The sequence below is a fragment of the Vidua macroura genome, chromosome 7, assembly GCF_024509145.1.
Source record: "Vidua macroura isolate BioBank_ID:100142 chromosome 7, ASM2450914v1, whole genome shotgun sequence".
Lineage (NCBI taxonomy): Eukaryota > Metazoa > Chordata > Aves > Passeriformes > Viduidae > Vidua > Vidua macroura.
Genome location: NC_071577.1, coordinates 39,268,293 through 39,282,873, shown reverse-complemented (window position 1 = coordinate 39,282,873; position 14,581 = coordinate 39,268,293). Strand labels below are relative to the sequence as shown.

Genomic DNA, 14,581 nt, shown 5'->3' with positions numbered 1-14,581 from the left:
CATGAGAGAAAGGAAATTTCGAAGTTTAAATAAAAAAAACTTCAAGTTCAATTAGGAAATGGAAACTTCTTTTTGTTAAGGGTTTGAATTTTGATACATTAAAGTTGTGGAATTTTTTATTCGTCCAAAGAATGCTTCTTCATGCTCTGATTGATTTTCAATTCAAAAGTTTGCATGATTAAGCATATTCTGGACTTTCCTGTTTTAAAAATGTCCTTTATCCAAGGAATCAACTTTTATACATCTGCAGACTCTACAGTTTCCTATGGAACAGAATTTCAAAAGAAAAAAAAGAGTCAAAAACTTTCATTTTTGTCTCCATTCCTCAGTACTGAAGACTTGAGGAGGGGTGGTTGTTCTTTTGAGATGCTGTAAAATAAAACAGAATTATTGATTCAGACTAAACCCAAGCAATGAACAATGAACAATTTCTGGTCTAGTTTAAAAATAAACCACCTCTGACTGCTGAGCAATGCCAAATTAAAGAAAATGACCCTTTTTACCTGCTTCAATTGCTGTTTTTACATATCCATTTATGTCCTTCCAGATAACATTCAGCAAACAATCTGCAAGGTAACAATGGCTTTGTTCAGTTTGCAATAAAAATAGTCAACAAAACTGCAGCTAAAATACAAATTGTGTTAAAGGACAGATTTTGATTTAAGCCAAAACACAAATTTCAGTGCAAGTCAGACCAGTTCCACTCGTTAAAACATCAGGACTTCACACAAAGTGTTGATTTCTTATGTTTCCCTTGCCCACTTGATTGCCCAGAAAATGTTTTGATTTCACCACTGAATTCTTACCAGGAACTTCTTTTCCAATTGCAATAAAGCCATCCTGAACAGCATGTATCAGAGTGCTGGCATGCTTACAAAAAAAAGAAGGGCTACTGATCAGTGGGTACTGGAGAGGCTCTACAAGAACAAAAAAACACATTCCATAAACCTTCTTGCTTTGCAGTTGACTGGGAAAATAAGCCTTAAAAATAATCAAGTATTTGTGTAGTCACAGCATTTTTAACATAAAAATATCTTAAAGCTGACAACACTTCAAAGTTTAAATCATTTCATTCTAACGTACAAGATTTGAGATCACACAAATACATTTTTTTACAATTAAATAGATATATATATATATATATATATATAAAAAACTCACATACCTAAACTAAGCACGAGCTTGTTTTGCTTAGCAAAATCCACAACTTGTGGTCCCATGAGGAAGTGGAGCAGCATTTCAATGCCCAGGAGCTGGATGGAAGGGAAGAGCAGCACTCCTGCTGTGCTGCTGTTCAGGGCCATCCTGGGCGTGCCTGGGCTCACAAACAGGAAAGAACCTGAGGGAGGGCACAGAAATCGGGGGGAAAAAATCACAGAAACTCCAGGGAAAAGCCCCAAATTCCCCAGGAAAAGGACAAATCATGGAGTGCTTGCTGCTGGCTGAAAGGCACCTCTGACAGGCAGGTTTCCCAGGTAAGTGGGGTTTGCTATCACAGCCTTATTTTTCCCACTATTTTAAATATCTGCCCCAAAACTGTAAATTGTGGGTCGCCAAATTTTATTTTGGCCATACAAATCTCCACGGAAGCTGTGCTTACACAGCTGAACACTTGTATAAATCTGCTGCTACAAAACAGTTTCCATTGGAAATTGTCACCTGGAACAAAAATTTAAGAGGTCTTGGCAAAATATCTTGACCAACTCACTGTGATCTCACAGGACTAAGATGAAATTTTTTAAGAAGGGAAAAGAGGAAACTCCCCAAATCCAGGATCCCTGAGGCTCCTGATTACAGCAGGACAGGATGGCACAAGCCACGGATGCCAGGCTTCCAGAAAGGGAAAAAAAAACAGGAGTTCCTTATTGGATATTTGGATATAAAGCTCAAATAGATGTGGTTTCACATGTGGTTAAAGTATTAAAATTCCTGATGGATTCATCATCACTGGGCAGGGTTAGGTGGGATATTGGGAAGGAATTCCTGGCTGGAAGGGTGGGGTGCTCATCCCTGGAAGTGTCCAAGGCCAAGCTGCACAGGGGCTGGGATAGTGGAAGGTGTCCCTGGATGAGCTTTAAGGTCCTTTCCAACCCAAACCATTCCAAGGATCTCCACTATTCAGGCAGAAACTAAAAATGCTACAGAAATAAAAGGGCACATAGAAATAGCACATACACTCACAGATGAAAAAACAAGATTTCAAACCAGACCTCCCTTGCAACAGAGAACACAATTCAGGACATTAAAACTGGTCCTCAAACTGTGACTGGCACAACTTTTTAAACTTTAAATAATGACTGCAACAGCCTCACTCTCCCAGTATAAATCATGCAGTGACCATGCAGAAAAATCACCGACTACAAATGAAAAAGCAGAACATGACAAACAGAAGAGAGGAGTCTCTGCATGTGAAATGGAGCTGGAAATTCCCACAGGCTGATGTTTCAGTACCTGATTTCTGCCCAGGGGTTGCTGAGCCCAGGCTGGGGTTGTTTGGCCGTGAGGGCGTTCCTGGGAATGCAGCAGCAGGATCCACACTCAGGGTGCTTTGGATTAATGGGACACAAACCTGCAAAGGGATCCCAGCAACAGCTACAACACGTGCAAGCCATGAAAAAGCTCATTTCACTCAGCACAGGCTGGGCTGCTGCTCACAAAGCAGAGTTTCTGGGCATTTAGAATGAATTAGAAAAGTCTAATCAAACAGCAAAAAATTCCTGGTGAATGCAGTATATTTTAATAACCCTAAGAAAATACTTTTCCCTCCCTTTAGTCCCATCTTGAAGATTAATTTAATGAAATCCAGGTGTTGAATAGAAACAGGTCCATTCCACTTGCAGTGTGACTAGAAATGAAACACCTGCATCATTTTTCTTTCCATCTTCCTAAATATTTATGGTCTCATCACCAGTTTTCCTATGGCAGCCTTTTCCAAGCCCACACTTCCTTGGTGAAAGGAGACAAGAGCCTTTATTTAACACATTTATAACCCATGACTGCACTCAGGGCAGATTTCAGAGATGCTCCCAGGACATTCCCACAGACTCTCCAATATTTTGGGGGTGTGAGTCCCAAATATCCATTCCACACAATCTGTGAGTCACACACAAGGACGAAGTGGCTCCTTGAGGGAGTTTGATTTCAGTAACAAAGCAGAGAGGGATGAAGCAGCAATATTTTCCAGAACTCAGAGGGGCCTGGGCTGCACAGGGATCAGGATTCTTGTCACCTGTGTTACCTGTTCAAAGTTTGAGGGCAGGTGAGGTCCCAGTCTCATCAGCAAATACCACCACACCTCCAGCTTGGTCAGGGCCAGAGCCTCTGTCCTCACGTGGATGGAGCTCAGGGGCTGCATCAGCAGTTTCAGCCTCTTAGCACTGCACAGGATGTCTGGGAGACCCAAAAAGTGCATTTTAAACAATTCAGATTACTGAATCACAGCTCAGCAAAATTTGATTAAACCATTATGCTTTTTTTTCCCCAATATCTTTTAGCTTCAGATTCCATTAACAGTAACTTGCAAAACTCAACCACACCAACCTTTCAAAGTCTCTCACTGCTCTAATTATTGCTTCAAACAACTCTGCAAAAATCAAGTATTTCTTTTCAATACAAAGACTGAAATTGCATTTTCTGCATTCCAGCCTGACCCCGCTTGAGAAGGGAGGTTGGACCCAACCTGACCCACTTTGGGATTCTCTGATAAACAGAAGAAATTCCCTCTTGCTTGCTCTGTTAGGTCCCATCTGCTCCAGGGACAGGAAAATCAAACACTGAGAACCCTTCAGAACACACAGAAGCACAATCAAGGTAAAAAATATTGTATTTTGACACAAGGTAGACTAAAAACTTGTCCAGATTCAGGTTACACCTTTAAAACAACTTTATTTTAAAACATCTCTGGAATCCTGAAGTGCTGCCTTTCTCCAGTTAAGCCACACCATCCAAAATAAAATACACAGGATGTTTTATTCATTGTTTCACTGCTGTTTGGATCATTTATAGCACTACAAAACACCATTTACTGATTTTATTCTATTTCTAGCATTCCCAGCAGAAAAACTAGGATAGAACAAATGATCAAACTATCACCTTGCCTCAAAAAGAAAAGAAAACAAGGAAAAAAAACAAACAACAAAACCTTGAATTTTAGCTGTGCATACAGACAATGAAATTTCCTGCACCATTATGTGGATATCCAGTGGTATACAAATAATGCACTGACAGATTATTTTTTTCCAGTTATATATTAATACATATTATGTATTTATTTCTATTAAAGAATATATTCCTGTATGTATATTTTCCCAGTTATGTATGACTTGTATTAAAACAAATCAGGCTAAATATATATATATTTTTTTTTCAAACCTACCTGGATTTAGAGCAAAATTATCAATGAGGCTCTTCCAGGCAATGAAGGCAATTTTCTTCACCACAGGGGAGCCACTGCGGAAGCCCAGCTCCTCCAGCTGCAGCAGGGAGTTGATGAAGCTGCCACTGCGATGCAGAGTCTGGCCAGGAAGAAATTCACACTTAAAAGAGATTTCTGCTGCTCAGAGCTCCTCTTCTAAAGATTTATTCCTTTTCTGCTTACCTTTCCAAGCAATCTGACGAACAGGGGCCACAGTTTTAACACGAAGGTCTCGTTTTTGGAAGAAAACAATTTCTGAAGTTCGGCAATTAATTTCTGCAGACAGAAAGAAACAGGGTTTCTACAAGAAATGGGATTTAAAATACTCTAAAAACTACACATTCATACCAACGTCTGGGGGCACAAGCAACAGACAAGAGTTGAGATTATGCAGGTAGATCTTTTAGAATTAAATATATATATATAAAAAAAACTCATATACCTGAACTAAGCACGAGTTTGTTTTGCTTAGCAAAATCCACAACTTGTGGAGCAGCATTTCTGATGTTTCTCCATCAGAAGGATTTCATTCTGTACCACACAGCATTTGCTACCACTTGATTCTCTTTTTAGTTGACATTTGTGGCTCTTATTCTGACAGTGGCACCCAACAAAGCAAAAATGTCTTCAAATATTTGCACTTCCTCCAACTCCAAAGTCAAAACACGCCCTGACCCCAACCACCACCTGGTTTGGGTGGGTTTTTCAGCAGAAAATAAGGCAAAATAAATGAGCCAAGTAAGGCCAGTCCTGGAAGTGAAGGGGAACATGAAAAGCTTCATCAAAGACACCAAGGGGCTGCTGCTGCCCAGGATGGGGACTCTTAAAGGGCATGGAAAATGCTGAGCATCCTCTGCTTTCCTGCCTCCCTCTCCACCCTCAGGCCTCCAAGTTCTGTCTCCCATCCCCTTTGGTGCTGGGCACTTTTTTGCAGTGGTCCTGTATTTACATTTTACATATTTATATTTTGTATTTCTTTTTTTTTTTTTTCCCCACTTAAACCACTGGCATCAAGAAGTTGCTGTCGATGCACAGGAATTAAACCAAATTAATGGTCCCCAGGAGCCCCGAGTGCTCCTGCTGAGCAGAGGCCCAGCACTGTCACTCACTGTGGTCATCAGGTGCTCGGTGACAGCTGCCACCTCCTGCTGCTTCTGCAGGAGCAGTGGCATTCCCATCTCCAGGGCAGTGGCACCTCTTAACTGCACTTTGTGTGCTGAGTGGACAACCAGAGGGATGATCAGCTTTGCCCACCTCACAGCCTCTTCTCCCATCTGGGCTGGAGCTTGCTCCATTAAGCTGGATCCAAAAAAAAAAAAAAAAACCAACTCAAAAAAATAGGGATTACAGATCTCCAACAGCAGCTCAGGCACTCAAGTTATCTTTATATCACCAATAAATGCTCTCATTCAATCCAGGATTTATAGAAAACCATCCCAAAATTTTAAAATCAATTGTATTTTGAGATTGTACTAGAAGTGCAAAGTTCAAGTGTTATTTCAGATAAACCTCTCCAAAAGCACAACAGCCTGACTTGAGAGCTGTGCTTTGTTTTATCACAGCAATTTGGGCACAGGAGCTGAGAGCCTGACAGGAATGCACAATGCCCAAGGAAAGCTTGGCCATGAACCATCCCTGGGAGTTCCCAGGAGCCCAGGCAGCTCCCACACAGCTGGGAACAACTGCCAGCAGCTTCTGGAAAAATCCCAAGCCAGGTTTGGACACACTCCATGAACACTGGCCTGGTCAGAGCTCTGATTTTATCCTCCCAGGCCCAAACTGTTAGAGCACAGCATGACAAAATTCCACACATCTCCACCACCAGAAAACATGCAGAAATGGGAATATCTGGCATATATTCAAACTGGCCTGAATCTAGAAATCCTGGAATTTTGTCAAGTCCCCCTTTTCCATAGGAAAGTCAAATCCCCATCCCTACAGTTTATGGAGAATTTGCAGCACTAAAGAAAAGTTCTGCCTTTCGAGTAATTTTATTAAAGTCAGAGAATAAGACCTATTTAAAAGAACTATTTAAAATGGATTTGCAGCTCAAAAGTTTTAAGAGAAAACTTAAAAAGGAGTAAAAATACAAGCTTAATGTATTTACTAAAACAGAAATTAAATTAGTACTAAGTAAAGATAAAATTTGAATATTTCAGTTCTGCTGACCAGAAGAAGGTGCTCACAGTGATGGTTCTAAAAAGTCACTTTTGGAATTAAGACAGGAATTCCAACAGTGTTATGGGAAACATTGCACTGAAATGTGTTGCCAAGGGGATATTTCTAAATGAGATATTTTTAAATAAACCCCCAAATAACGGCAGAGAATTTCTCAAGCAGGCAAAACGTAAGAACATGACTTGGGAAGCACAGGTGAGAGGTTGGAAATAATTCCTAAAGAGTCATTTTAAATGAAAGCATCAGAATGCTGACATCATTATTAAGGTAATTTTTAAATTAATTATAATACACAAAACAAGTGGTGCACAGCTGCTCCCAGCACAGCCCAGCAGCTCCCCAGTCCAGCCCTGGGCACAACTCCATGGAATATCCCCTGGTGTCCTCTCCCAGCTCCTGTGTCCCCACGTCCTTGACTTAGAGCAAACTCTGCTCAGCACTAACTAAAACACCCCTGGTGTTATCAACACCAATCCCATCCCAAATCCCACCCACAGCACTCAGCAACCACCTCCAGCCCAGTCAAAACCAGGGCAACACTGGAGGGAAACAATCCTTAACAGAATAAACAACTCAAGGAGCTTTGGAGTTTTGTTTTTTTGGTTTTTTTTTTTAGTACATTTGGTGGCACTTGGGTTTTGCATGAAGAGTTTCTCCCCTTAAATAAAGGATGGCAATGGAATATTGCAGAGCACTCACCGTATAATGACATTAAGTGCTTCATATTCAACCACAACAGACTGAACTTCTCCTTTAGTCAGGATTGTTTCCAGGGTAGAGAGGATGTTGGACACCTGAGGAAACAAGAGAACAGCACACTGAGCACCTGGAAACAAATAATTCCAGGAGGAGCTGGAATTGTGGCATTTCATTTTCCAGGATTGTGTTTGGGTTATGCCAGGTCTCGTTTTAAACCGGAATATTCATAACTTTTCTCCCCTGTGATATTTCATTGCTTTCTGTGAAACGTGGATGAAAAATTAATTTTTTTAAAATTTTAATTAAAAAATTAATTTTGTAAGATGAAAACTTTACAAATCTAGTAAGGACTTGCAGAGATGGTATTACAGTTTCTTACAGTGGTGGGCACATGTGGAGATCATTCTGAGGACATGTGTGCTTTTGAGAGAGAACTTTTGATCTTTTTTCATTCTTATTCACTAGTTTACATATGCACAGAGTTTTACAATAGGTTTATGTATATTTCTTCTGTTGATTTTGTGTTACAACTTGTAATTAATTAGTCTTTGTACAGAAAACGTTCTAATTTTTTTGTTTATTTTTTGTAGACTGAGCTTTGGTTTTTTCTTTGTTTTAGAGTTCAAGGGGCTTTATTTTTTTAGCTTAGAAAGAGGCCTCTCTTATTTCTTTAGTTTGGACATTTGTATCCTTTTTCTTTGGTTGAGGTAGTTTTATAAGCACAGTAGAGCTAGTAGACAGCCTATTTTACTTATGTTAATAAGTTATTTACTTATGTTAATATTTACTTATGTTAATAAGCTATTATTAATTAGTGGCACATTTTACTTAAATCTGAATGGATTTTTACTTTGTTAAATTTTTACTCTGTTTCATCTGATAGAACTGCTCACACTGCAGCTTTCCCCTCAAGGAAAGCAATAATTTTTGGCTCAGGTTTTCCAAGATTTGATGGGAAATAACCTCTGGATTCAAAAGCTACCGAGTGGAGAGTGACAAAGGATTTGCCTCCTCTCCCGAGGAAAAGGCAGCACCAAAATGAGAAATGAATAAACTCCCCTTTGTTTTTAACAAATCCTGAAGCCTCCCCTCTGTGAGAAATGAGGCCACCAAAAGAGCAGTGAAGGAACTCACCTCCTTTTTAACAATTTCTGGAGGAAATGCCTGCTTAGAGATGACCCAAAGTGCCCGAGTGCGCGTGTTCTTGTCCGAGGATTTCACAGCAACGCTGTTCACTGCTGCCAGCAAGTCCTGCATTTCAGAGGCTGAAAGCAGAGCACACAAACCCTCAAAATCCTCCTCCCAGGTCATTCTGCTCACTTAAGTTTGCCCAGAATCCATTCAGCTGCAAGTCCCAATGATTTATTGCCTTAAACAACACTTTGGAGCAGTTTCTCTCCTACTAAAGTAGCCAAAAAGCTAAAAAAATTATTAATATACAAATACTAGTAATGCAGGCCATCTGTATTACTTTTACAAGAATCCATAAAATTAGGAGACAGATTTACTTAAATACACCTGAGCTAAAGATTAAGTATTTAATTATGCAAAACTTCTTGGATTTTAAGTGAATTTAGCTGCACTTTGACATAAATAAATTTATTTTAGAGCCTACAAGAGGTTTTTGTTATTAAAGGTGGTAAAATTGTAGCTCATTACATAAAAATTAATAAGGTTAATATAGCACTTAGATCCAACTAAGAACACAGATGGAGCAAACATGTGTTCCTTTAAAATTCAAGGGTAAAAAGTCTGATTTATTGCAAATTTGCACTTTTTGGGTGAATGATCTCACAATCAGAGAAATGGAAGGACACTTTCACTCCTCTCCCCCAGTCAAAAGTACACCCAAAGGTACAGGAGCTGCTTGTCCTCCCTCCCTTTTCAACTCCCCATTGTTTTCAGGGCTTTGTGATTTCTGGAGCCTGACATTCTGTAATAAAATTGTCATTTATCAACTGGTTAGAAAAAATGAGTTGTGAGAGGAAAGAAAGATACCACACAGACATTAGGAGAAATGCCTTGTTCTCACAGGAACTTTGGGGCAATTTTGCATAACAGGAAAGCAGAAGACACGGAAGAAATGGAGGAGAAGAACCAAAAGAGCCAATTTCAAACAGGAAAAATGCCCTCTCCCTTTTCCAAAAACCTGTGGTCTTACCTTGAGGCAAAGCCTCAAGTTCTCAAAACCAAAACCTTTTGTGAAAGGGATTTGTCACTTTCTAGGAATGCAGGTCATAAGATTTTGGATTAATTAGAAATAGTTGGGGCTGGACTAGATGACCTTTAATGGTCTCTTCCAACTCAAACTCCTCCATGATTTGATGGAACAAAGAAATCTCCAAAAAAAGCTGGAAAATGTGCACCCCCAAATCCTACAAACAGGTTCTTCACTCTTTTCCCACCAGAATATCTTTTTTTGATCACTAATTCCACACAACTAATTACTCTACTAATTGCTACCAAAGCATTTAATGAACCTAGAAGTTAGTGAAACAGAATTAGTGTAACAGCATGAAAAATCATCCCCATACTTGTGTACAAGATGTAATTAATGAACTGATCACACTGCTCCTATTACAGACAAAACCTGGTCAAAATTAAAACAAATGCTGAGAAAAACCTAAAGAAAGAGCTCTGATGTACATATTTACAGCCACAGTTTGATTGCTTACCAGATAATTCAGCTGTGTTGTTTGAATTAAAAGTGCAGAAGCCCAAGGCCTGCAGTGCTGCATTACTGAGCTCCAAATTTGGACTGGAAATGTGTGCCTGGGGAAAAAAAAAAAAAAACAACCCAAATCCACAGAATCTCAGGTTAGAAAAGTAACTGAGAAATACTGAGTTTACTGTCTGAATAGCAACACTGCTGGGAAGATGGGAAAAGCAAACATCTGGTGAAAAAATCCACCCAGGCAGGAAACCCTCCCTGAATTCTGTACACACCAAATCAATAAAACAATCTGAGGTGCTGAAGGCATTTTTGCTCTCTGTAATAAAAACATCTTTAACGAAATAAATCCCTAACATCCCAAGTTTTTCACTTTGGCTGTGTATGTTATGTTCTCTCATTTGACTCTCCAATTGTTTTTAGGCTTCTAAAACAGAAAGAAAAAAAGGCTCAGAACAACCTTTACATTAACTCCTTCAAAATCCTTGACATTTTCTGCATATTCTGAATTCTGAAAGGTTTCTAAGGCAGCCACACTATCTCTCTCCTGGCTGGAAGATTAGATTTGACTGCAGGATGCTGTGTGAACACATCCAACACCCAGTACTTTGGTTTTTTTCTGCAGTAATTCCTCATGACAAGAAAGATCTGTTTTGCCAAAAAAATCCTTTCCTGCCCTGCATTCCTATTAAAGGCTGGATTCCATGACTCAGAGGTTTTTTCTCCCAACTTTAATGATTCTGTGACTCTATAAATGAGCTGAAATTTGAGTCTTTCTATGCCCACTGACCTTGCCCACCAAAATGTATCTTTGTTCCCTGAAGTGTAAGAGAACTGAATGGAAAAAACCATACCTTGAACACCTTGCAGAGCTGAGGGAAGTGTTTCCTGAAATCTGCAGTGAATGCTTTGCCTCCTTCGCCACTCAAGCGACTGCAAGGAGCAGGAGGGAAAACAAACAACATTTACAGGTTAAATACATTGTAACTGACTTAACTTTCAACTTCTGACACACAGCAGCGTATTTTCCTGAAGGAAATCACCAAAACACTGAAGGAGCTAAAGAGCAAAAATGCCAGCACAGGGTCTGACCCAGCAGCAAAATCCTGTGTTATTGTACAAAGTGAGTAATGACTCATTTTCTGCCTAAAGAACACACAGAAAAACATTAAGGGCTTTCATTTTTTTTGGTCAGCTCCTATAAAAACACTGAAATTTACCATGCAAACCTTAAATGGCTTGCTGCAAATTAGAAAAACGGGAGCTGCAAAAGCACTTTCCTCAGGAGCAGCTCCAGAATGCAGGAAAATCCTGGTCTGACAAGCAGCGAGGATGACTTTGCACATGTGTGAGGAACATCCTTGCAGAAAAGCTGCAATTATCCCATAAAACGTTCATCATCAGCTTCTCACTGCAAAACCCAAACCGTGCTGAGTTCAGTCGTCCAGGACCTGAGAAACCTGTTGCTGCTTAATACTTGCATCAGGAGGGTTTTTTTGGTTTTTTTTTGCTGTCAGTTATTTCTAGAAAGCTGTAAAATCTGGTAGCTACAGTGTTAAATTCACTGCAGAACCCAAGGGAGACACTGAGAGAAAGAGACAGTGCCTTTGCACGTGATAAAATCGGAAAGATGCAGGTGAAGGCACAACCACATGGGCAAGAAGCACCTTCCAGAAAGTCGCACGAGAACAAGGCAAAACCCGAGAAACGCCAACCAAAAGCTTCACCCTTCCAACCATGGAGCCGCAAGGCTCTGTCATTACAAGTTATTATTTCCCAACGTTCTTCACACACCTCTGACGATGCCCCAGGAATCCAAGGGGACAGGGCGGCTCTTGGGATGCGCAGACCGTGTGGAGACTGCGCTCCTTCCTCCCCGCTCTCCCTCCTCTTCCTCCCCTCACTCCTCCCTCCCGTCCCTCCCCCCAGCCCCGCATGTCTCCCGCGGTCTCCCTGCTGCCAGCCAGGGCAGCACGTCCCCGCTCCCATCGCCCTCCCGGCTCTCTCTCTCTCTCTCTCTCCCCGAGCCCGGCCCGAGCCCTCAGGCCGCCCGCTCCCCTCCGGCAGCGTGCGCGTCCCCCCCCGCGCTCACCTGACGATGGTGAGGTGCGCGTCCGTCAGCTCTCCCGGCGGCGCGGCGGGGTCCTCCAGGGTGCGGAGCAGCGGGCCGAGGCTGGAGCCGGCGGCGGGACCGGGGCTGGGATCGGGATCGGCGCCGGGAGCGCTCATGGTGGCGACGCCGCCTCCCCCCAGCGCGGCCGCCCCTCAGCCCCGCGCGCCTCCCGCGCTAAGATGGCGGCGCGCGCGGGCCCGGCGGCGCGCGGCCTCCGGCCAATGGGAGCGCGGCCCGGGGGGTTCCCGCGCCCCGCCGCAGCCCCGCCCCTCGGCGCTGATTGGCGGAGGCGCGGCGGGAAGGGCGGGGCGCGCGGGAGGGCGGGGCCGGCCGGGCGCTGAGGGCGTTCGGAGGGAGCGGGAGCCCGGCCCGGCTCGGCCCGGCCCGGCGATCCCGGGATCGGGGAATTGCGGCGGAAAAGCGAGATCATCCATGTCCGGCCCTGCCCCTGCCCGGCCGTCCCACCCTGAGCATCCCTGAGAGCGCTGTCCAAACGCTCCTGCAGCTCTGGCGGCCTCGGGGCCCGGTCAGTGCCAGACCACCCTCTGCTGGAAGAGCTTTTCCCTAATTTCCGACCTAAACGTGCCCTGCCACAGCTCCGGCCGCTCCCTGCCTGCTGTCCCTTGTCACGAGGGCAGAGGTCGGAGCTGTAGGTCAGCTCAGGTGAGGTCAAATCCCTAATTAACGACTGGAAAGGAACTCCAGCTCCGTAGGAGCATAAGCCGGAATTCCTTGAGCCCCCCCCAGCCGGGATGAAATAAGGAATCCCGGCCCTGGCAGCGAACCCAAAGGGTTGGAAAGCCCTGCAGGGATCTCCGGGATAGAGCCAGGCCATGGCTGAGTGTCTTTGTCACCTCCAGGGCTTCCCTGTGCCAGCGGACTGTCCTGGGTTTCTTACCCCAAAAAAAAACATCCCATGGGGATCCCAGGTGTTCCCTGGTTCTCACCCCTATCAATCCAAGACCTGTCGCTTCCCAGTTAAAGAAAACAACAACAAAAACCCCACCCCGAGGTCATAAATAAAGTATTAACGTTCTTCCCCCCGTGCTTTTCCTTATTCTCTTCCCTATGGGCAAGCGCTGCTGCTGATCCTGGAAAATGGGAATGCTGCTGTACAACAGGCACTGTGAACGCAAGGTGGCAGGATTTAAAAAGCACATTTTAAATACAGTTGCATCCCAGAAAGGTGGCGATATGAAACTCGTTTCATGGAGCACGAGTGAAGTGTCGGAAATAACCAGGAGAGGAGCTGCAACGTTGTTCTCCAGTACAGCCAGAAAACAGGATGATATTCCCAGTGAAACGACAATAAAAGGTCAGGAATGAAGTAAATTTAAACCATCGAGAATTAGAAGAAATAAAGAAAAAATGGGGCTGATTAGCTTAAGAGCTTCCTTCTGCAAAACTGGGGATTTGTGAAGGAATTTCGAATGAGTTGGAGATGGGACCTCTGAGTTTTTTAGATGGTGTGATTTATTTTTCGTATCTTCTGCACAGGCAGGAAGGGTGAGTTGGGCTCAATCTTCCCTGCGTGGCTCAGAAGGTCACAAGACCCTTAGTTACAAGACCTGTTAAGGATTTATTGATCAATAAAACACTGCCAACAAGGATATTTATGGTTTTGACTTAAATATTTTGTCTTACGTACTCATGTGTCAGCTTTGTTAGCCAGTCGTGCTATGGCACACAAACCCACAGTGCTGCATTCTGAACTCCTCGTTACCTCTGGAACTGCTTTTATTTTCGCTATATCTTAAACTCTAAAACTCTAAACTTTCCTCTTCCTAACTTAATGTGTCTCTGCTTTAAACTGTAAATCCACATTCTCACTTCTAGCACATAAGTTTGGAAGCCTTTTCCAAGGTCTAAGCTCAAATCCTGGGTTTCATTCTGAACTTTGGTTTACATCTGAGAGCTCCCCACATTTCGGATTCCAACACAAAACCATTCCTGACAAATTCAGAGGACGAGGAATACAAATGCTCCAAACAAAATGGAATTCACAGGAAAATTCTTAGTGGGCATTAGATTTCAGCAGAGCTGGAGTCTAGAAAACCCTCAGAAACAAAAACTCATTTACTCCTTTAAATTAATAACATTAATTACGTTTGAAAGAAACAAAAATAACTCACTGCAAACTTGGTGGGATTAGACCAGAGGTAGCTTTAATGCTGCTTCAGGTAAAAGCATTTGGAGGAGGATTTAAATTCAGCAATTTCAACTAGAACAGTCAAAAAGGATTTAAATTCAGCAATTTCAGCTAGAACAGTCTTACAGGATTTTAAATTCAGCAATATCAGCTAGAACAGTCTTAAAAGATTTAAATTCAGCAATTTCAACTAGAACAATCTTAATGAATTTTAAGTTCAGCAATTTCAACTAGAACAGTCTTAGAGGATTTTAAATTCAGCAATTTCAGCTAGAACAGTTGAAAAGGATTTAAAGTCAGCAATTTCAACTAGAACAGTCTTAAAGGATTTTAAATTCAGCAATTTCAGCTAGAACA

General features: G+C 42.4%; 1 protein-coding gene and 1 long non-coding RNA gene across 3 annotated transcripts in view; one reads left to right on the top strand and one right to left on the bottom strand.

Moving 5' to 3' along the window:
- The window catches only part of RIF1 (replication timing regulatory factor 1), a 34,051-nt gene extending 21,859 nt beyond the window's left edge, over positions 1-12,192 (bottom strand). For both annotated transcript variants that reach the window (XM_053982752.1, XM_053982753.1), the window contains exons 1-13: positions 12,055-12,192; positions 10,817-10,895; positions 9,967-10,063; positions 8,426-8,556; positions 7,292-7,386; positions 5,524-5,713; positions 4,598-4,690; positions 4,376-4,514; positions 3,239-3,390; positions 2,452-2,569; positions 1,166-1,339; positions 807-917; positions 504-566 (exon numbers count right to left, since the gene is read on the bottom strand). In XM_053982752.1, the coding sequence (XP_053838727.1) occupies positions 504-566; positions 807-917; positions 1,166-1,339; positions 2,452-2,569; positions 3,239-3,390; positions 4,376-4,514; positions 4,598-4,690; positions 5,524-5,713; positions 7,292-7,386; positions 8,426-8,556; positions 9,967-10,063; positions 10,817-10,895; positions 12,055-12,191 (1,579 nt within the window). In that variant the 5' untranslated portion in view covers position 12,192. The remainder of the gene's footprint in view (positions 1-503; positions 567-806; positions 918-1,165; positions 1,340-2,451; positions 2,570-3,238; positions 3,391-4,375; positions 4,515-4,597; positions 4,691-5,523; positions 5,714-7,291; positions 7,387-8,425; positions 8,557-9,966; positions 10,064-10,816; positions 10,896-12,054) is intronic.
- A 213-nt stretch (positions 12,193-12,405) lies between these two features.
- LOC128810342 (uncharacterized) lies at positions 12,406-13,687 on the top strand. The gene is made up of 3 exons (XR_008438018.1): positions 12,406-12,738; positions 13,153-13,390; positions 13,573-13,687. It is a non-coding gene; the product is annotated as an uncharacterized LOC128810342 (long non-coding RNA).
- Positions 13,688-14,581: the final 894 nt, after the last annotated feature.